Consider the following 21,872-nt stretch of genomic DNA (forward strand, 5'->3'; position numbering starts at 1 on the left):
GGCTCAGCAGTTTGAGACCTACAGGTGAGCTACGGCCAGCACAAGGCACTTCCAAGACCTTTCAGCTGTGATGCTTGAAAGGTCCCTGAGCTATCCTCCATCCTACTGGCACAATACAACCTGTTATAACATGCACAGCTGAGCAGACACTATGTGTCCTGACAGGCAGTAACAGACCCTGGGATGGAAACCCTGGGGGGGAAGAACAAACAAGTGAAACAATGCCCCAGGGAGGCACAATCTTCATGAAGCAACTGCAGCACTTCCTTCTAGAGAAGCCACCACAGCTGAGATTTTCCTTACATCACTCTTAAAAGAGAGATCACACAGCCTCTGGTTACTTCATTGCTTACCCTGGACCTCAAAGAGTGTGTTGAGGACACATGGGCATTCAACCCAAATTTCAGGGCAAGTGAGTGCCAGGGGGCCATCATCAGGCTGTGAAAGTCACAGCAGAGAACTACCTGTGTGCTGGGTCCAAAGATGTCATTCACCCATGGCAATTCAAGCTTCAGTAGGCTAAGGGAAGGATTTAGCAGAGAAATAAAGCAACTTGTGAGGCTTCGTCACTTCTGCAGTGAGAAAGTCCTTGTTGGATTCCACAGGATCAGGAACAAGCCCCACGTTTACTCCCATAAACTGGACTGCACTTTCCTTGTGGAAAATAGCCCCAGGGAATGGGGGAAATCCCACCTGGAACAGCAGCGTTTTGTCACTGCGGTCTGTGACACAGAAAAGCGAGGATTTGTGACGGCAATGTTGCTTATTAAAGCTATTGGGATGAGAACCTGGACTGACAAAATAATTTCTCTTTATAGAAGTTGTGCTTCTTTGGGAGCACTTTGTTTGCTCCTGTACATTAAGAAGAATAATGAAGCTTGTCTGCTTTGTTTTCCCTTTTTCTTCAAGAAGCCAAAGCTGTCCTCAGGAGGAAAAATGGACAATACAAAGCAGAAAGCCATCAACAAAAGATGAAAGACCCGTTCACTTTCCAGACACAAATCCACACACAGCCTCCTCTGGGGAGGGCCGGGGAAAAGCAGCCGCATCCCGCGGAGGAAGGCACGAGCAGGATCACAGCGCGAAAACCTACAGAGAAATCAGCACAGAGGCACCAGTGTGACTCCGGCGCAGCTGGACTCCCCGCAGCTTCAAGGAAAACATGTCAACCGCCCTTCTCCCCGCTGGGCGGTGGCACAAACGTGCCGCGCTCCTAATAGGTGTGGTCCCTGCTCTGCCGCACCACCAACGGGGCCCGCTGCACCTGACGCGGCGAGAGAAGAGACGGGCTCGGAACCCACCGCAGCGCAGCGAGCATCCCGCACAGCGCGGACACGGACGCAGCGCCCGGGCCCCGCCCGGCGGCTCTCCGCTCGCCCACCCCACCTGCGCTCCGGGACAATGGGAAACGGCGCAGAGAGCCGCGCTCGCGCCACGGCGGCGATGCGGGACCCCGCCGCGATACCCACGGGGTGCGGCCGGCACCTCCCGCGTCCGCTTCCCCGCACGGGAGAGAACGCGACGGCTCCGCCCGGCGCCGCGACCCGACGAGAGGCGGCCCCAGGGCCGCACCGCGGGGAGAGGTCGTCGGCACCGTCCGCCGCGGAGGCTCCGCAGACGCTCGGAGCGGACACCTGCGCGGGCGGCGGCTCTTTGTCCGCGTCACCGCCTCCCCGGCCCCCGGTGCGGGGAACCCCCTTCCCCACATCGCTCCCGCCGCCCGCGTCCCCGGCCGCACAAAGGGACGACGGCACCGGCGGCGCCGACGCGCTCAGCCCCACCGTGATACGCGGGATGTTCTTCTTGCCCTGGTAGGACATGGCGCTGCGCTGCCCGCCGCTCCGCTCCGCACAAAGGCAGCACCGCGCCGCGCCCACCGTGCCCGCCGCCACCGGGGACGGGAGCCCGCCCCGCCCCGCCCCGCCCCGCCCGCAGCGCCGCCAGGGGGCGCCCCCGCGCCGCCACCGCTCGCCGGGCACACCGCGGGGGCTCGCCGGGCACACCGCGGGGCTCGCCGGGCACACCGCGGGGCTCGCCGGGCACCCGCACGGTCCGTGCGCCTGACACGGAAATCTGGAAATCTTTTTCAAGGGCCTCTTTCAGGTGCAGACAGAGGCGTTGCTGTCACGCTTCAAAGTGTCCCCAACACGAAGCACAGCCCATTGGTACTTACAATCCTTACAGCCCGTAGCCTCCCCCAGAACGCCCGCAGCGAGCGGCAGCCAGCAGTTAGATGTTAACGTACCACCACCGGGTGTGATAGGAGCACGGCGAGGAACACCAGCAGTGAGCAGAGCAACCAGGCATACGCTACTGCAGTGACCGCCAACAAAACAGACTCAATCTGCCCGTGGCCCATGTCAGTGCCCAGCCACCAGGCTCTAAGCGTGTCCATAAAGACCTGGAAGCTGCTGATCCAACCCTTGTGCAAAGGGTGAAAATAGGTTCAGCAGTCCCACGTGTCTGTGGTCAACGGAGCTCGTACATACAGGCATTGAGGTTCAGTGAATATAACCACTCATGCAGTAAAACAAGGCTCCGGCATCGCAGTGCTCAGCAGGCATGTCGAGACAGTCTGTCCCCATGCACACAATCTCCTTCCTCCCGTATTTGTTCTTTACATAAACCCATCCCTTCTTCTCTCTTAACAGTCAAGTTCTCAGGGTCTGAAGTACCTTGGGGTGTCGCTGAACACACCTGGCCACCTCTATGGGGGCATTCCGCTCCCAGCCACGAGCACTCACCACTGTTTGATGACCATGTCAGTGTTGCTGGTTCCGGCCTTCCCAAACTCTGATGCTCAACTTGACAGCCAGGGAAAAGTGGGAAAAGAGCCCACTGGCTCTGTTACTGGAAAACACTCGCTAGCCATCCCCATCGTGCTAGTTTCCCCAATATTCCCACCACTGGCATCATCTCCCAGAGGCAACATGGAACTCTGTGGCCTTTCGAACTCCCACTCAGGAGCAGATATGAATGGGAAAGAATCCAAAACTCAGCATCTTTCTCTGGACATGCAAGGCCTGCCAGGAGGCAGCAGGAGACGGCCCCCAGGCTGTACAAGGCATGTGGGGACCATGACACAATTTTTTCCACAGTGGAACAATTCTGCTTAGTTTTCTCTTGGCTGGAATATACGTTGGGTCTTTGGCAATGGAAACAAGGAGATAAATTAACTGATGTTATGGCCTGAGTCAAGCTGCATTTCCAGGTCAGAAGCTGATGTTTCCAAGGAACTGTCATGCTAAAACCACCAGGTATTACTGCCGCTGCACCCAGCTGGATTATTGCATGACTGCAGTCACTGTGCAAACCGACATTAAGTTCTCTGTAGTCCTGTCAAGGATGAGTAGAAGCTGGAGTAATTTCAGGACTGTTCTTTTCTTCCTCCTTTAGACCAGGTTACCAGTGGTGCCATTCACAAAACCCCCAAGAGCCAACTCCATGCCTACCAGAGATGATGCTCCTGATCATCAGGAGAACACGGCCACTCCTGCCTGCCCATGGCACACACCAAGGCACTGTCCCTGTTAGGACACTGTGGACACCCAGAGGCTTGTGAACTACGCTACGCCCTTCACAGAAGTGATTAAGAGCAGCCCTAATGCCAGCTGCCTTCAGCCCACTGGAAGGACTTCAGGACACAGGACTTCTGAACCTCTGAGCTGAAGTACAACAGGGCCAGGAACAGAGGGAAAACAACAAAAAAGCACCTTGAATTTCTATCATATACCGACAAAACTACATTTCAAAAAGATTTAATGACAGCAGGACCTAACTGATGTGTTCAAAAGCGGCAAGTGCATGAACTTACTTATCTAACTCCCTGTGGAAAATAAGTGGCAAATCCCCCAGGAGCCCTGCTGCCCCATTAGCAAGCCTGCTTGTAGCTGCTGGTGCTGACACTCACACAATGGGATGCCACTGCTTTCACAAATGTCTCCCAGGACCCCCCCAACCCCATCTTGGCTGCCGGACCCTGAGAGATGAACAGACTCCAGACTGCAAGAGACAGACTCAACTCTGAATCACAGCAGAAGGACCACACACCCCTGAACAAGCAGCAAGCAAGGAAGGCATCGAGGGAGGGGCAAACTATTTCTTCTCTTTGCCAGAAACAAATGAGGCTGAAATTAAACACGTCAAATGGAATATATCCCTATCTGTACAAAACTGACTGATGCTTTATGGCCAACTACAACTCAATTACAGCCTGATCTTGCACAGTCATGAGCTGGGTGACTCAGCAAGTGCCCTCCCTTCCGTGATGCACTCAAGGTGAGGGCAGGGCTGGAAGGAGCCAGCAGCCCGGGGCTGGCCCAGCAGCTGTGGGCTAAGGCACCATCCCCACTGCCCTGCTCAGTGCCACCACCAGCATCAGCAGCACCTCGCTTCAGAAACATGGCAGGAACGAGGCAGTACAGCCGGGTGGCACGCATGCTTCAGGTTTATGACATCTCACAAACATTAACATAACAGCTTTAAAACAGCTGCAGCCTCCCAGAGCTCAGTGGCCAGAGCTGCTCCCTTGTTCCCTTCCACACCTTCGCACAGGACAAGCTGCTGGGATCCAGACAGGAGCAGAGTGACACGAGGTAAAAAGGAAGAGGACAGAAGCACAAGAGCAAGCAGGTGGCACCGGGTTTGCATACACAAGTTCACATGGCAGAAAAACCTGCCTGTAAATGGCCTAAAAGGACACGAGTGACCAAAACTTGACTGCAGCAGTGCATTCCCAACAAAAGCAGCCATACAGCAAAGAATACAGCATACAGCCACATCTGCGGGAGAAAAACGCGTGAATCCCAGACAGGAGAATTGCTCTTGGCCCTGCCTGCTCCCTGGCTGCAGGGATGCCCGGCGTTGGCAGCACGCAGCAGCTGAGATGCTGCTGCCGCTGGATGTCACCAGAGAGCGGGGCCATCCCCGCGGGGCTCCGCTCCCCGTGGGCTGCAGCCCGGAGAGCACCGCCCCGCACCGCGGCCCCGCGCGGGACGCGCTTCCTCCAGCACGGAGCCGGGATGCAGCCAGCAACGGCGGGCACCTATCGGGCGCTGGCCCGGGTGGGCGACGCGGGTCACCATCGAAGTCCCGTCTGGGTGCTCTGCTCAGCCTCACTCCTGTTCCCCCTCAGCCGAACGGGAACATCCACCCCTGGATGGATCCAAAGCTGCTTGCTGTGAAATGGCACTCGGCTGCTCCCAGCAGAGCGATGAGAACGTGCTGCTGGACTGAGCTCACAGCCAGGAGCCAGCCCAGCACAGCCAGCCAAAGTACCGCTGTATTTTCCAGCTCCTCTGTCTCGTCTCCAGGAAGAATGCTGCATGTTTGATTTTTGTTTCTTCCTCCTGTTTCCTCTGGTCATCATAGCAACCACGGCCCAGCAGAAAAATCAACATTCCCCACCTCTCTGCAGAGGTAACAACGGAGAAGCATGCATACGGAAACTTGTGCCTGAAGATAAGCACCAGGAGCACAGATCTAGGTGGTCTGCGCGGTGGTTCTCCTTGGGATTGAAGTGGGCCACCAGTGACCAGCTCTGCACTCGCACTGACCGCTTCTGCAGAGCGGGCCATGCAGGTGAGATGCTTTTCTAGACCTCACACTAACTGCTTCTGCCAGAAACAGGGCTTGTCATCTGCCCCGCTCCTGGAATTGTTCAAGGACAGCTTGAATGGGGCTTCAAACCCCATCTACAACGGGTTGGGACTAGGTCATCTTTAAGTCCCTTCCAGCCCATTCTACAACTCTATTCCATGGTTCTAAAAGCTCCTTGCTTTGATGCCATTTGCAATGGCAAGGCAAGTTTGCCCAGGAAGCCAGGGACAGCAGGGCAGGCATGAGCAGAGCGAGGAAGGGAGGAGTGCACATTCAGAGCGATCGTGGTGGACGCCATGGGTCTCACACACAACTGATGCCACCGCAGGCCTGGCAGCCTTGGACAGTCAGGCTGAGCTGAGCTGGATTCTTATAGAACCACAAAAATAAAAAAATGGGAGAGCCAAAACAAAAATCTTTCCTCAGAGGTCTCGAGGGGGGGTGATACAGAGGTTAAGAATCAATGCCATCAGAAGTGCTTTATGATCCTCAGCATAAATGCAAGACCTAAAACTGTTCTGAACGGCTGTGCACAACTGCAATTTCTTGATCCCACTAAATTTTCTGGTAAGGAAAAGATTACTCTTGGATTGGTGTCTCTGCTATAAATTACTGGCAATGGAAACAAATTCTGCAGGCTGAAGTCATAGCAAATGTTACGAGTGTCAGAAAAAGAAAAAATAACAACAGATAGTTTAAGCTTCTTTCTGCACCAGAAGCAGCCCTCTGCATCACTCTATCACCAGCAGTGTGAGCAGTGCCACACAACTGCACGGGCAGGGCCTGCCAGCACCGGCCCTGCCAGGAAGAAGCTGGAGCCTTCCTCGTGCTGCCCGCAGCAGCCTCAGCCTCAGTCTGTGGTGAAGCTGTAATCCCAGTTCGAGGGCCCACAGCCAGTTGCCTTGGAAATGACATCTTCATTGCAGAACCACGCAGCAGGATGGGACGAGAAGTCTGCACTAAGCATGACAAGCCAAGTGCTCCCCACCCATGTTACCCAACAAAAGGGTGGAAGAGCACTGCACGCTGATCCTGCAGAGCCCTGCACGCCGAGCAGCAGGACGGGCAGCTCACGCACAGCACTGCCACAGGCTGCTCCTTACCACCCTAGGCTCCAGGCACTGAGGAGAGGCCATGCCTCGCAGCCACGTGCTGCCCATGCAGGTGCCCAGCAGAGACTTGCAGGGTGCATTTGTCTGTCGTCAGTGCCCAGGGAATGCCCTCACCACAGAATTCAGAGCGTGCTTTCTGTGAGCTCCAGAGAAACCCTCCCTGACTTCATCATAGTAAAATACGTGATGTAATTCACATAGATAGAGAAAAAGCATGGCAATACTTGAGAAAAACTGCATAGAACTTCACATAGGATACAGTCCACACGGGATATTACTGATGGAAACCTGCACTGAGCTCAGTTCCACTTGTAAAATAAGGTCCCCACAATGCTCCAGACCAATGTGGAATCTCCAGTGCTGTTCTGTTCTCCCACATCAACTGGCAGAGCTCGGGTTCCCACTGATGAAGCAGAGGCAGGCATCCAGCTGCTTCTGCAGTACTACAGTGGAATGACTTCACTGCGCCTGAGGCCACAGCTCAGTTTTTGACTTCCCAGTAGATTTTGCAGCGTAGTAAAGTGAGGCTGAAACGCCTTCCTGGTCCTGTACTACACTGATGGGCTTTATGTTATCACAGGGCAGTTACACATTTCAGTGTCTCCCTGCAGAAACAGCGTGCTTTAATGCCATTTGAAAAGAGATGCTGTGTTGGTATGTTATCCCTCCAAGAATACGTTCACTGAAAAATTCTCTGATACACCTCTATCTGCTGCCCACTGCACAAGTGAGTCCTTCACTCTCAGCTTTCCCAGCAAATAGTTGGTTGGTCAAGGATAGATCACTTAACCTTTCTGTTTCTTAATCTTGAAATTATTCAAAGAAGTTCAACTTATCTCAACAAAGGGGTCTTTGTGTGCTCTGAATCTGCAAAGAGTTCAACACAAGCAAACGCTTTGTGGCCGCACAGACACGCTAACCTGCCTTGGGGGGGGGCCGTGTGCCACAGGGGCCTTTCCCATCGGGGCTGCTGTACTCTGGGGCACTCCTGAACTTGGAAGTTGTAGGAAAAAGTCATATGATCCTTCCGGCCACGCAGTAATAAGGACACTTATATGTGAAGCTTCCCACCCTCTCAGGCAAGAAGTGTAGATAAAAAGGGGTTGGTTGCTGATGCTAATCACGTGGAAGGCTTCAGAGGAAGAAATCTTGGAAAAGAAATCATTGGGAAGAGCTGTTGAAGGGGAATCTCAACTGGAAAATTCTGGAAGAAAGGTCCAGACAAGGCCATAAAAGGGAATGAGACTGCTCCAAATATTCATGCAGCTAATTAATAAAAAGCTTGGAGAAAAGCCTGCAGACAAGCTGCTGCAAATCTCTGTTTCTTTTTCAACAAGCGTCAGCTTTATGTTATTTCAGTGGTCAGTTCTACAGCTGCTAATCAAACCACACAGACAAGGCTGGCACTGACAGGAGCAGTGTTAAGTTTGCTCCTGACTGCACAAGGAGCAGACCACAGGAGCAGGAACAACTAGCATGCCAGTGAGAAATCTGAAAGCAGAGGCTGAAGAAATGAAAGCACAATGAAGAAACCTCAAAGCATCCAGTTCTTACAAAGGACAGCAGACCTTGGGGACAGCTCCATGCTTTTCCCAAATGCCAATACAGGACAAGTCATTGCACATCACTGCTTCTGCACCCATCATGTTCTAGCTGAGTTCAGTGCTCCAGATCAGAAAGGAACTTGGTCAGTGGTTGCGCTCTGGACACAAGATGATGTTTCTGCAGAACCCCAAGATCACCTCATCACTTCCTCAGGCTAAGCTGCCTGCCTGCAGCTGAGTTTAGTGATTTTTGCTTCCATTTTTAAAAATGGGCTTCATTTATTTGCCCTGTTTACCCCTGAAGAACAATATCCTTATGGCCACTATTTACTAAAAAGCTTTATCCCAAATGTACTCCCTGAGCAGCAGGCCAGCCAACAGCCTTACCAGCTCCACGGGTGTACGTGAGCACTGCTGAAAGTCCAAATGATCACACTTACTCAACATTACTAACTTAAAAATTCTCCAGCCAAACTCACACTGATGTATACGGAATCAGAGACAAAAAAAAACAAAAAAAACAACAAGTAATCTCAGTCTCTGGCTGAAGAATCTGTGCTGCTAAGACAGAAGAGTATTTAATTGCTCATATGAGTTCAGCATGAGTTTAGAAACGTTGCGCCTGATGCTGCCCCTCAGAGGCGGCACTTCCAGGTCCATTCACAAAGGTATAAAAAGAGCAACCATAATAAAAAGACTCAGTTACTCTAACGCTCAGCTTTACCATTCTTGGTAATGGGGTGTGGATCTTTTGATTCTATTTCAAAAAGGCACAGACCTCCCAGCTGGCAGGCAGGAACTCCGCACGTTGGAAGATGACAGTACAGCTCTCTTTACTCTTCTTTCCCTCCTTTGAGGATGACCAGGAGGAACTGCGGGTCCTCCTCCCGGTAAACCAGAGGAAGCAAGAACGAACCCACAGCCTGAGCCGCAGCAGCAACCGAATAACAAACTCCGCCGCAAGTCACCGCCGCCCCGACGGAGAACAACGGCGGCACCTTCCGCCGCTCCCCCGGGCCCGACCCGCCCCGCCGAGCCCCGGCCGGGCGCCGAGAGGAGCGCGCACCGGGACGAGCTCTGCCGCGGATCCCCCGCCGGCCGACCCCTACCTTGTCGTCGTCGGGGGACAGGTTCTGGAGCCGCTCCTTGTCGGCGACGGCGCGGACCTCTCCGGAATCGAGGTCGGGGTCCGGGACGGCGGCGGGGGCCGCTTCGGGGCGGGCGGCAGGCGGCGGGGCTCGGCGCTGCCCGACGCGCAGCGCGCCGAAGTCCAGGGTCTTGCTCTCGAAAGCGCCCTCGACGCTGCAGAAGAGGCCGCCGCGCTTCTGCCGGGGCACGGCCGCCGTGCCCGGTCGCGCCAGGTACACCGGCAGCTCCTCGCTGCCGCGCCGCCCGCCAGCCGCCATGCCCGCCCGCCGCGCCGCCGGGGAAGGGGGCCGGGGCCGGGGCGGGGGCTCCCCGGAGCGGGGCGGGGAGCGGGCGGGAGCGGGGCGGCCCCAGGGGCAGGCGCGGGGGCCGCTCGACTGGGCGGGCCGGGTGCCGGCGGCTCGGGGGCTGCTGCCGCGCCGCTGCCCGAGGGGACGGGCGCGGGGAGCGGGGCTGTGGGGGCCGCGGAGCAGTGAGGGGCGCGGGCGCTGAACTGGAGCTGCGGAGCTGCGGCAGGGGGCTGACGGGGCGCGTCCCCGGGCCGGGTCTGCGATGCGTGCGGCCACGGCCGCATCTCCGGCCCCTGCGCAGCCACGGAACGGGCTCCGGTGTGGAAACGCAGAGACCACCCCGCTGCTGGCTTTGCTGGCAGTGTTCGCTGGGGGTTGCCCGCAATACGCTTCAGCGTGAGTGCGTGACTACCCGGCGTGGCGTGCTTGTGAGCTCTTGGCTTTACGGATAAGTGGGTGCTGTCCGCAGGCCGGCTCTCATAGGCACAAGGCAGCATGGCACTGCACTCGTGTCTGCAGTCGCTGCAGGAGCACGCTGTCTGTCACACCTTACAGATACACACGAGAAATATCTGCTGCAAAAACCGCCATGCAAACACAGCCACCATCCAAGCTGCAGGTTTTGGCTAAGTTATGCTTTGAGATTTCCATTGCGACTTCATTTCAAAATGCTTGGGAGACCTGAAAAACAGAGAGAGGCAGGGATGAGCTTTAGATATGCTAAGTGGTGTTTAACTGAGCCTGTCAGATTTATCACATAGCAGCAAAACTGGAATTTTGACTTTAAATTATTTTTCCAAGTGCTTATTTTTTGTTATGCAAGATATTTGCACATCATACCTGGGCCTAACATCCTTCAGAGTAATTTTTCACACCCCCCGTTTGTGTTACGGGATGTTGTCAGGAGTTTTCCAGCACTTTCATGAAAGAAAGCAGTACCATTATCTGCCAGTCCTGCAAGGATTGGTGGTTCTCTCACAGGGAAGAATGTCCAGGGAGCCTGGCCCCACCATGGAGACCAATGACCACATGGTGATGGTGGGAGAGGCAGTCTGTGGGTACTGGCTAACAGAAGGACGTGCATGAATTTATTTTCTTTGTGCTGCGAGTTAGGTCTGCTGAGCACAAGCTGAAAATGGGCCACCTGCTGCCCTAAGAGCAGGGAATGACACAACTGCTGCTGTCTCCTTTCAGAGCGGGAGCAGAGCAGCTCCAGGCAGCAGGCAGATCCCTGCTAAGTCAGAGCTCTTGAGGAAATTACCTTTTCTTGGGGCAAAATGTGTGTTCCTCAGCTACAGGCTGCCCAGAGACTCTGCACTGCGCTCAGGGGTAGGAGTGTGGAGCCCTCATATGGGCAGGGACCTCTCCTTACGGCTGTGTATGTATGGAGAATTCAAATTCCTTGGAACAGGGCCTGGCCTTTGTCTGATTCTGCAAATGTGCAAAAGTTTCAGCATTGTACTTTAACAGAAATATTTATTTAAATCTTGGTTCTTATGTTTATTCTCTCTAGTGCTTTGCTGCATAAATGACTGCACTGAAGTTACTTGTGCTGGTAAAGAAGTATGGAGGCTGTTCGAAAAAGTGGAGGCCTTAAAATCCAACCACTAACATAAATTATTCACTGTATAAAAGCCAATTCTTGGTTTTATTTTTCTGCCTTCTTCAGCAGTATTTTTTAGATCAAACTGCCATGCACTTTTTAGGATCTTTTCGTTAGGTGTTATAAGACCATTTGTGCAGGACTACTATGGAAACCGAGGCATGTGTTCAGTACCAATGCGATAGCCTTGCTTTTGAGCTCAGCAGAATGCATATTTCTTCATATGTATGTCTCCTGATCAGATTTGAAGCTTAATTACACAATGACAAAATGTCTGTCCTCTGTAATTAAGCATGGTTTCTTTAAATCACATGTTTATTTGTCGGCTGGCAAAGTGCTTTTCATGCAAACAGTCATGATTGGTGCATCTTCAAATCGTGCTGGCAAACCTGATCTCCCCTTGCTCATCTGTGCCAAGTAGGCAGGAGATACAGACCGAGGAGGGGATTCCACGGCCAGGCTGCCTTCCCAGCCCGGGCCCAGGAGGGTGCAGATGGCAGCAGGCATTTGTACGCATGGCCCTGGCTGCTGCCACAGGACCTGCTAGAACCAAGAGGTCAGCCCCACAGAGCATTTCCCTGGCTTAATGACCACCTTCATTTCTCCTTTTATTCCAAGGAGTCTGACTGAGTCTTCCATAAGGTCATTGGTGGCAATATCTTGAAAGAAAAGAATAATCTGATTTAGGGAACAGCATGTATTTCTAGCTGAATAAGAACCGTTTCTGTTAAGCAGCACTCAGAAATGGAAATGAGTCACGTCACAGGGTGAACCATACTAGTTATGAATGGGGGAGTGGTGCAGCCTTCTTGGAAACATCCTTTAGGCAAATCCCCTTCTGCAAGAGGATTAGTTAACGTGATGGGACATAATCGCCCTGTCTGGGGTGTGTCTTACACCCAGCCTCCTTATTGATTTCCTTTGTTGTTACTCATCTGCTGCAGGAGCACCAGCTGGGTTTCCTGCTAGCACCTGGGCAGGGGAATCAGGCTCCAGTGACAACTGCCCAATTGCTGAGCAGCCAGGGAGAGGCACGACATGTGATGCAACTTTCACCAGCATTTTCTCAATGAGGCTGCCCACGTAGCAAGAGTTATCTTCTAAGTGTTTGAAAGGGAATTATTCAGACACCTGGTTCCGGGTTTCCAGGTGCCCTACACAATGTGTAGTGTGTTTGTAGTAAAACCAGACAGGATTTTAAAAGAAGTGAGGAAAGTCCCATATTGTGTTTTCTTGCTCACATAATGATTCCTGTGCCACTGGGAGCTGCCCACTGCTCCAGGTTAAGATCATGCTTTATCTCCCTTGTATTGCTAATGTGATGGAGGTCAGTGACCCTCACTTTTGTTTTAGACTGCTGGTGAAGCAGAGTCACTGAGCTAAATAACAGAATTTCACTGTACTTAGTGCTTTGATTTTTATTCTTGTTTCTTTTTCCGGAGTTACTCAGCCTGTTTAAAGAAAGTACCACTGGCGGTGGGGAAGTATCTCGGGCTCTGCAGATAAGAGCACAATGCTCATTTGACTCAGGGAATGTTGTGACACTGGAAGGAAACAAGCTGTTGACTTTTGCTGGCAGCTTGCTCCCTCGGCTGCCAATGCACACAAGCTCAAACAAAGGAGAGCCACGTCCTGAGTGAAGACATTTCCTTCCTTGTCCAAAATAACACCCATCTCTCCATCTCATGTGCTTCCTACTGGGTTCGATAAAACCACATTCTTTAATACATGCATGACAAGTAACTGATGAAATTAGCTGAATTAATTATCTTGTTTCATACTAATCTGCAGTCCTTATTTATTCATGTGTCCTGTTTTAGAAGACTGCCAGATAAACAGGATTTGTTTGCTAATTCATTCTTGCAGCAATGTCAGAGCAGCCTCCAGCATTGCATTTCATACACCTCAGGAAAAGTGAGGCTAAGGATGAGCACAGAAGGATTAGTGAAGGAGCCAAACTTGACAAGAAAAGTTTGCATGTCCTACTTAGATTTAGAGGTAGAGGTCAAGAGATGAGTGGGTTCTCTCATTCATCCAAGAAATGGCACACTTGTTGAGAATAGGCTGCTGGTGAACCTGTTACCATCATCAATCAGGGAAGACAAGTGGATGATGCTTCCATCTTCAAGTTTCAGTTTCTAAACTTACAGACATAGATTAGAAGGTACAACTAGTCCTTTGTAATCCTTCAGGCATCCTTGCTTATCATGGGTCTCTCCATCCTGACTATAACCATATCTTTCAGAAAAACATCTGTCCTTGTTTTGTTTGTAGTGCTGGGGAGCACGTGATGGGCAGTGTGAGGTCCAAAAACAGAATTCTACCCCGGCTGTTAAAAATGGGCATCCCCTATCTCCTCTAAATGTACTCAACTTCACGTTCCAGCAAGAGACCTCTTGTATGCATCCATCCTTGAGCTTCAGAAGTCTTCTGTATCAAGTGTCTGCAACTTCATATTGACACTTACAGACTGTGATCGAATTGTATTTAACCTTCTGTTTAACACGACAGAGGTTGTGCTATTTCCTTGAGAAGAAACTATAGACATTTTCTAGTCCTGCTGTGATTGCATCTGGAGGGATGGCAGTTTTTGACAACCAATGGAAATGCAGGCAGCTAGAACTTATGACAGCATGGCAATAGTACAGCAGTGTCAAATACATCCATATGTACTCATATTTGATATGTCTGCTTAGACATCAAAGAACTGGTGATAATTGTCTTTGCCCCAGAGACATGCTGGGAGCTAATGTTCAGCTGATTTAAAATCACTTTTCCAGAACAGAGTTTACAGTACTCATAGGAATGTCTTTGTTCCTGGACATATGAGTTTATGTGGGAGGCTGTGAACGTGCCATTTTGTTTGACTGGGCCCAGTCTGGGGCACATCAGGTTTGGTAGTTGTGCTGCCTATCCACCTGTAGTTAAACAAAGCAATATGGTCCGTGTCAGCAATATGTTGTGTTGGATATGCTATACTGGACAAGATAAGTAAATGGATGAGACTGGAAGGGCATACTTTGTGTTGTTGGAGACTGGCAAAGATGGTAGGATGGCTGTCTAATGTGGGAGAGATATGAGGTAGGAAATAAGACTTTATATCAGGTACTGGGGAAAGATTTCATCGTAGGCACAGATGTCATCTGTCAAGTTGCAGTACAGTGGGGTGGCAACTTTAATGAAATATTTTACCAAAGTCAAACTGCTGAAGAGTTCCAAAGAAAAAACATTTGACCATCAAAAGCCTATTCAGCATTTCATGTCAAAGCCACAAGGGAAAGTGGGTTCACAGAATGTTTATTTCTATTGCAAAATTCTGTTCTACTCTTCGAGTGTATTCTTTCTAACAGCACATACAGATTGACTTCAGGGTGTTCTCAGAGTCTCCACGAGAACACTTATCTAACGTTAGAACAGATCTGTAATCTTTTGGAGTAATTTAATTTTGGAGTAATGCTTTTGGTTTCCAGATTTGTTAAGTGCTGAACAAAGTCTATGGGAAATTCAAAAATCTCAGCATGTTGGATTTTTGTCCTGAAATAAGCTGATAGCCAAAACATTCACAAAGAACAACTGTGAAACAGGAGTTCAGAAATCTTCCCTCTGGGAAATCTGGCCTCTAATTCTTTCTCTGAGGAAAGACTGCCTCCTCTTTCTTAATGCCCAAGGAGTCTCATGGTGCTGCAGGGATGACAATCAGATGCAAATCGAGTCATTCAGTGTCAGAGTTGTTGCAGACCACGTACCAGAGATACAGTGATTTTTAAGAGATTCAGAAGTACAGAACTGTCATTGGTACCAAGCCCTGGGTAGAGTCTTGTGTAGCTAGGTGGAGCCACCAGAATGAGTGGGGAGGAACAACTGGAGATCCAGGAGGTTCTGTGCTAAGCTCCAGCCAGTCAGCTTGCCTCAAGATGGCTCAAAACCAGCTGCAGACCTCAAAGTACTACCAACTAAAACCGCACATATCTTCTATAGGCCACAGATCAGTGGGCATTTCTAGGATCCCACTTAGGGGAACGGTGAGATTTTAGCCACTGGAACAGCTGTCTGGCTTGGTGTGGAGGACCGGAATAAGATGGATTTAATTAAGAAAACACCTATTCTGTAACAGTCTGAGGCCAAAAATATTCTGCCAAACTTGTACAGAATTCAGTTCAGGAGCAGTCAGCCCAGTTCCTCTGAGTTCAGGTTCTGTCTCCCTCTCAATCTCTCATCTTCTTAAAACAGTTCTGTTTGTTCCCTGCTTACTGGGTGATGCCATCTAGGATCTCTCAAGCCATGAACACTGGATTGGCTGCTCTCACTCAAGAGCTCTGCCTTCAGTTCTTCCGATGAAATACTGATTCACTTTCAAACTTCACTTCGCCTCCTGTGCCTCCCTTTTTCCAGTCTGCTGCAGGGATCACCAGCTACTCCTCTCCGCCTGCTTGTGTCACTGGACAGGAGTTTAAGATGAAGCTGAGATTTCCACGTTTCCATGGTGTTGCACTTGACCTAATAATTCGTTCCAGACCTGAAGTGGTCTCCCCTTCAGTCTCCCTGCACACAGCTTGCTTCTAGCTTCGAGAGAGCATACTGATGCTCTAGCAAAAACAGGTGGTGTATCTAGAGATAATTAGTGATTATATGCCAGTGATTACAGGCGTATAATCAGTAATTAGATGTTGACAGAGTAGAATTACAGCAGATTTAAAGGTACTGTGTTTGTGTATATATGGTTCCTTGTGATTGCTAAAAAGCAAGCAGTGGAATGTATTTTAGCCAGGCTAGAGAAGTAGGCAGGATTGCCCTCGTGCACATTTTCTGTCGTGGCCCTACACCTCCTGGTCCATAAGCACCTTAACTGTGTAAATACCGCAGGAACCAGGCTGTGACTGAGAAGATGGCAGGCTGCTTGGATGTCCACCCAGCCATAAGGAGCATTTACCATTACACGGGAGAAAAAAAACCTCTTCCCTAAACTGGTGTGAGCAGCGCCTCACAGGATCTGGAACTTGTGCTTGCTGTAGGATTGACTACTTGCCGATTTTCACAGATTCAGATCAAACTAACTGGGCAGGGAAGGGATGTTACCATCTCATGATGTGTAAATTGTGCTAACCTCGTTTCATGATGCTCACTGTGGCAAGAGAGAGAATTCCACTGCCAGCTGTCCTGCATCAGTGCTGGCTCAGCATTAGCCACCAGTGAGGCATTAGCAACAGCTGAGCAAAGCCTTGGCTCCAGCACTACTCGCAGACTGCTTTTCCCTCAGTGAGTCATGACTTTATTGGGATAAACCGTAACCAGAAACAGAAAAGACAGGCCAGTGATACAGAGCATGTGCAGCAGGCAGGCTGAGCAGGCTGCTCGTGTCAGTGTGACAGAAACCAGCCTGTAAGGAGCAGGAAGAGGTCCTGGACCAGGACTTGACAGTGTCAAGTCAGTGATGAGTGATGAATGACTGATGAGCACTGATAAGCACATCAGTGGCATTGGTGGGACAGACGGGGTCCTGGATGCTCAGAGCAGGGTGCTGGGCTCCCAGAAGTTAAATTCAGGTTCATGTGAAGTCACAGGCAAAACTGTTGTCCACTCAGCTTGCGATGCATTCAGTTTCCAGGATCGTCAGCACTGCTGTTGCCTCACACGTATTCCGTTGCCTGGTCTATCACTGCAGACAGCACAGTGGGCTCATAAACCCAGCAGCCTCATAGGGGAGACTGAGGAGACACTGAAACTGCAACATATGAACAATTGTTCCTATGGCCAGATCACTGATGTTGCTTTCCAAGAGGCAGGAAATTCCACTCTGCCTCCAGCTCTCCCGTGCAGATGCTTGCCTCCTGCCAGGGCTCCAGCTTGCTCTGCTTTTACAACTTCCTATATCCTTGTCATGGTCTCTGCTCACCACTGCTTGGGTTATAATCTTTGTATTTTTCCTCTCAGTGGTGCAAAATGCATGATATATGAAAAGCAAGAGATCCCGGTCCTTTTGTAGCAGATTAGCTACACAGAGTTGTACCAAGGTGACAGATGATGCTCAAGGACACAGCCACAGAGGTCAGAATACCACAAGTCCAGAGGAACTCGAGAAATGTTTCTGCTTTCCAAACCTTACCGAGAGCCTTGTACTAGTGGCTGAAATTTTGACTTCCATCTGTTTGCAGGCAGAGGCGGGGAGAGAAATCCTGAGATGGAGATTTATCCCTTTTGGCCTGAAAATGAAAACTGAGTCCTGGCTGAAATCTCTCTTTGTTGAAGGAAGTCACTGCAGGAGAAAAGCGTGCACATAAATAGAATCTCTAAAACTGATCTTTTCAAGCTAAAACAGTCCCCTTGAAAGTTGTGTGCATCAAAGATTAGAGAAAAACACCAAAATCTCCCCAGTTCACGGAGACACTGCAGCCACCCAGCTGCACGCTGTCCTTGCAGCCTGACATCCGCAGCAGAGAAGTACCAGGTCTGATCTGGCCCAATGGCCACAGCATTCTTCTCCTACCACCATTACAAAACAAGTTGCTGACTGGACCCACATCAGGCAGTTGTCTGTTTTCCTTGTGGTGGAGCCAAGATGGAAGGAGATACTGACATTTCTCTTAGGGACTCACTTACAAATGCCATTTGTACAAAAATTTACCCATCCAAACTTCCATTTCTACTCAGTACTGCTTCCTATTAAACGTATCCAAAATAATGATAGTTTCACCTTGCTGTGTTCATCTTGGCTAGGAGAGTTGGTTTTATCACATCCTTATTTTAACACATGGTCCCAGCTGAAACTGAGATACATAAAAAAGTAAAAAAGTAAAAGTAAAGCTGGATTAACAGAAGCGTAGCTCAGTGGGGAGAGATTTGTTCAAAACCAGTGCAGTTGAAAACATATCAAGCCTGATTCTGATTTATAACAAAGATAAACATTTCCTCTTTTTTCACAGTGCTGGCAAAAAAAAAGATGCCTGACTCCCTTGGTCACTACATGGACAGAGAAGAGGCAGGCAAGAACATTCAAGGCAGTCTTCTTGATGCTGATACTATGCATTGCTGGGCAGCAAAACAGATATGTTTTCCTGTGGATAAAGAAGAAAGCAAGACAGTAAAAAGAGGAATGTTTCAGCAGATCCAGGACCAGCAAGTCACTGCCCCTCCTCCCCCTCCATTTTGTGAGTAGGTTTGCTCAGTCTGTTTTCACTGTCCTATATAATTTTCCTTTGAAAATATTTCCAAATTATCCTACAGCTGCTAAGGACTAGTGGGCTGTCCCTTCAAGAGGAATATTAAACTAGATTAAAACAGATAACGTCCATTTTTATTGCTTGCTAATTATACCCAAGACAAAAGTAAACAGAGCTTATGATAAAATACCTCATCTGTATTACCTGAATTTATCACTAGGACACATCCTGACCTTCAGTTCTTTGCAGATGGTCCTGGAATGAGCTGTTCCCCAGACTTACTTTAAATTACTCACATGAAGCCCACATCCCTTTAAGAAGACCACAGCCCAAACTCAGCTACACTGGATGCACCTGGAAGAAGTCATCTGAAAAAGGCAGACCCAGGCCAGAGTAAATCCTGCACATTCACTCAGTGTTAGGCCTACAGTGCACTCAGAGAGAGTGGAGAAGAACAAGTTATGCCAATTTCAGACCACGTGGTGGATTCCTGTTTCCCAGGGAAATCCTCATCATATCCAAATAGATATTCTTCCTGGCTGAAACGTGATGAGCACAGCTGCTAAGGGTCTGCTCCACAGGGCTGTTAAAGGTCTCAGCAGCAAACCTTAAAAAACGCAAGATGTGTTTGCAGGGTCATGTTCCCAGCATCAAACACAAAGGGTTTTAGCAACTTACTAATTATTGAGGGCCAAAAAGTTACAGCATACCCCAAAATGCTAAAACTTTGTGTTGCATTGATCTTTTCTTCCTCTGTGATAACAGCAAAGACTTCAAGTACCAAACTGTCCCTGAATGTCACCCAAAGTTAAATTCTGGACCCTGTGCCAGAAGAGGAAGCCACAGGTACTGCAGGATACTTCAATGTCTCTGTGCCTGGTTCTACACTGCCTTCCTCTGCAGAAAGATGTGCAAAGTAGACAGCAGAGGGTCATGCTCCATTCCACTCTCTTCTGTGCATAACTCCTCCCTGAAAGGGTGAGGCAATAAAAATTGTGCTACTAAACCTCTAACCATTTTGGAAGAATAGTTTAGATGGGGGCAGGGTATTATGTGCCCTTACAAGAATAAAATGTTGCACAGACACTATACCAACATTAATGTTTTGTCTTTATATGTTTACACCCTCTTTTGTTTGGTCTGCAGGGGCTTTTCCTCATTTCCATCTTGGTTCATTCATCTCTGCTGCCATGACTTCTAAGCCAACATCTTGTGTTACCACACCAAAGGCAGATGACAGTGAAAAGAATCGGACTCATCACACCACAGGCTCATTCCTGTCTAACAGTGAGTTGTGCACCGTGGAATACCAGTGTGCTGAGCATCACCATTCTGTGAATTTGGTAAGTACAAAAAATAAAGAGCAGAGAGAGAAAGGAACTGACAAATGCTTCCTCACCTAAGAGCCTGGAGCCCAGGGTCCAAATCACAGCATTTTGATCTGAGCACCTCGTAGACTGTGGACAAATGGTTGTGGGTTTTCTGAACAAAGCGAAGTGCTTCGAACTGGAAAACTGTAGAAGGCAGCATTCTGGTCATCTCCCTAGGAAAGCATATGAGCGTTGCATCCATTCATGATAAACTTTGAATGTCTGAGTTTGAAATCAGTCCACACCCCAGATATGCTAATGCCTTGATTGCAGCATAGCTTCCCTGCATCCCACAAAACATAAAATATTTTAAGGATTTCAGATCCTTTACTGTCAAATGTACCATTCTTCTGAGCACGCAAACCAAAAAGTTAAAATGCTTTTCCTGTATGTTTCCACTTACTGCAGATTTCCAGGTGGAAAGCGTGGATGAGAACATGGCACACTACCTATGCCATGTGGTCTTTCTGCTTCACTATTTTTTCCTTCTGCCTGCCAGCTGTCTCCAATGTGTATACTCAGACATGGAAGTGAGGACTGCAGTGTGTGAAACAAGAGCGAGCAAGATGCTCACACAGCTTGTGCCTACACTGCATTTACAAAGAGGCTGTCGACACCAGAACATTCAGATCCTTCATTCAATGCCTAAAGCTAATTGATAAAAACACAAGCAGCACGTACCATGGTGAACTCTGAAAGTTTCCACATGCATTGCTGAGAATGTAAAAATAGAGACTTGTGTTTCTTGCTAAGCTGGAATGCTTAAAATATTCTTTTACAGCCCATATCAGGTAAGCTGATGCAACTGTACCAGCTGGTTTACCCAAGACATGAAGAATAAAGCTTGGCAAACCAGCCACCATTTCATATACAAATGAATCCAAATTATTGTAGCTTGTAGTCCTTTTATGTTTGGTAGATAGTGTTGTTCCTAGGAGCTTGGTCAGAGCATTCTCATCATCTCCATTAAAGCTGCATTTTCTAAGTTACAGAGAAAGCATAAAATCAATACTTCATATAAATCTTAAACCAACGGTTTTGAGAGTGCACACAGGAGAGATTCATGGAGAGTGCTTTCTGAACACCATTCCAGAACTCACATTAGCTCAGGGGGAGGTGAACTCCACCTCCCATAGTCACTGCTTTTCTCGGGTTCGCCCAGCAGCACGTAACACATGCCTCAGCCCTGCTGAGGAGTGTGTGCATCTTCTGTACCTTGGGACTGGTGTTTATTTACTTACAGTCACAGTAATTGTTTCTGACTCAGCAGCATCTTCCCTTTGAGGCTTGCAGAGCACTGTGCATGATACGAGGAAAGGACCAGATTTCCTCTTCTGGCAAGAGGACAGTTACAGCAGAACTAGGAGACAAGGATCGTCAGGGACCTTTCAGACCTCCCCTGTCTGCCCCCAGGAAGCAAAGCTTATTACATTTCCTCTGGACTTTGCAAAGCAGAATCATCATCTTGTTCTGTAAAGTATGTTTTGTGTCAGGTTAACATTACTTCTGGGATGGTTGAAAACACACAAAGAATGCACAAACAAAAGATTTTATGTTCCAGAAGCTTCTCCATTCAAGACTCTGAATGCACAGAACATAATCAGGGTTATTATAGGAAACCAAAAACCAAGGAGTCACTTCTTTAACAGCAGTACTGAATGTGTTTTCTGCTGTGCTTTTAGCAATGGAGAGAAGCACCTTCCCCTCCAAGAAGTAATGGTGGGCGGCCTCAGCCACTCCTCTGGGAGGAGACCCTGGATACAGAACTGAATCATTTCAGAACTACAGTGGTTCATGCAAAACACTGCAGGTCCTCCACACAGAGCAACTTCCTCTGGAAGAGATGTCCTTCGTGGCTGCATGCCTGTGGTTTAAAGGTGTTCTGGAGCAGTTAGATCATCTGTGTGATTGACTGCAGGAAGGAGAGTTGTGTCCATTGTGTGCATCTCTTCATTGCTATCCGACCCAAACATCAGCTGCACAGCAGACTGTCTAATACACTCATCCTGAGAAATACTCCAACATACACCTGTTGGTAAGTGCTGGAACAGT

The 21,872-nt window shown here is 49.5% G+C and overlaps 1 protein-coding gene and 1 long non-coding RNA gene across 3 annotated transcripts in view; one reads left to right on the forward strand and one right to left on the reverse strand.

The window, feature by feature from the left end:
* Positions 1 to 9,666, reverse strand: part of DPYSL3 (dihydropyrimidinase like 3) — a 27,768-nt gene extending 18,102 nt beyond the window's left edge. Inside the window, exon 1 of one of the 2 annotated variants that reach the window (XM_065734916.1) lies at positions 9,364 to 9,666. In XM_065734916.1, the coding sequence (XP_065590988.1) occupies positions 9,364 to 9,660 (297 nt within the window). In that variant the 5' untranslated portion in view covers positions 9,661 to 9,666. Of the gene's footprint in view, positions 1 to 1,781; positions 1,897 to 9,363 lie in introns of those variants that run through there. The other variant, XM_065734918.1, reaches the window with a different exon arrangement.
* LOC136047635 (uncharacterized) lies at positions 9,118 to 20,407 on the forward strand. Its single transcript, XR_010622110.1, has 3 exons — positions 9,118 to 9,217; positions 19,597 to 19,793; positions 20,320 to 20,407. It is a non-coding gene; the product is annotated as an uncharacterized LOC136047635 (long non-coding RNA).
* The last annotated feature ends 1,465 nt before the right edge of the window (positions 20,408 to 21,872 follow it).

Source organism: Cyrtonyx montezumae, unplaced genomic scaffold, assembly GCF_038088225.1.
Source record: "Cyrtonyx montezumae isolate F1298 unplaced genomic scaffold, pur_monq_1.0 scaffold_18, whole genome shotgun sequence".
In the NCBI taxonomy this organism is placed as follows: Eukaryota; Metazoa; Chordata; class Aves; order Galliformes; family Odontophoridae; genus Cyrtonyx; species Cyrtonyx montezumae.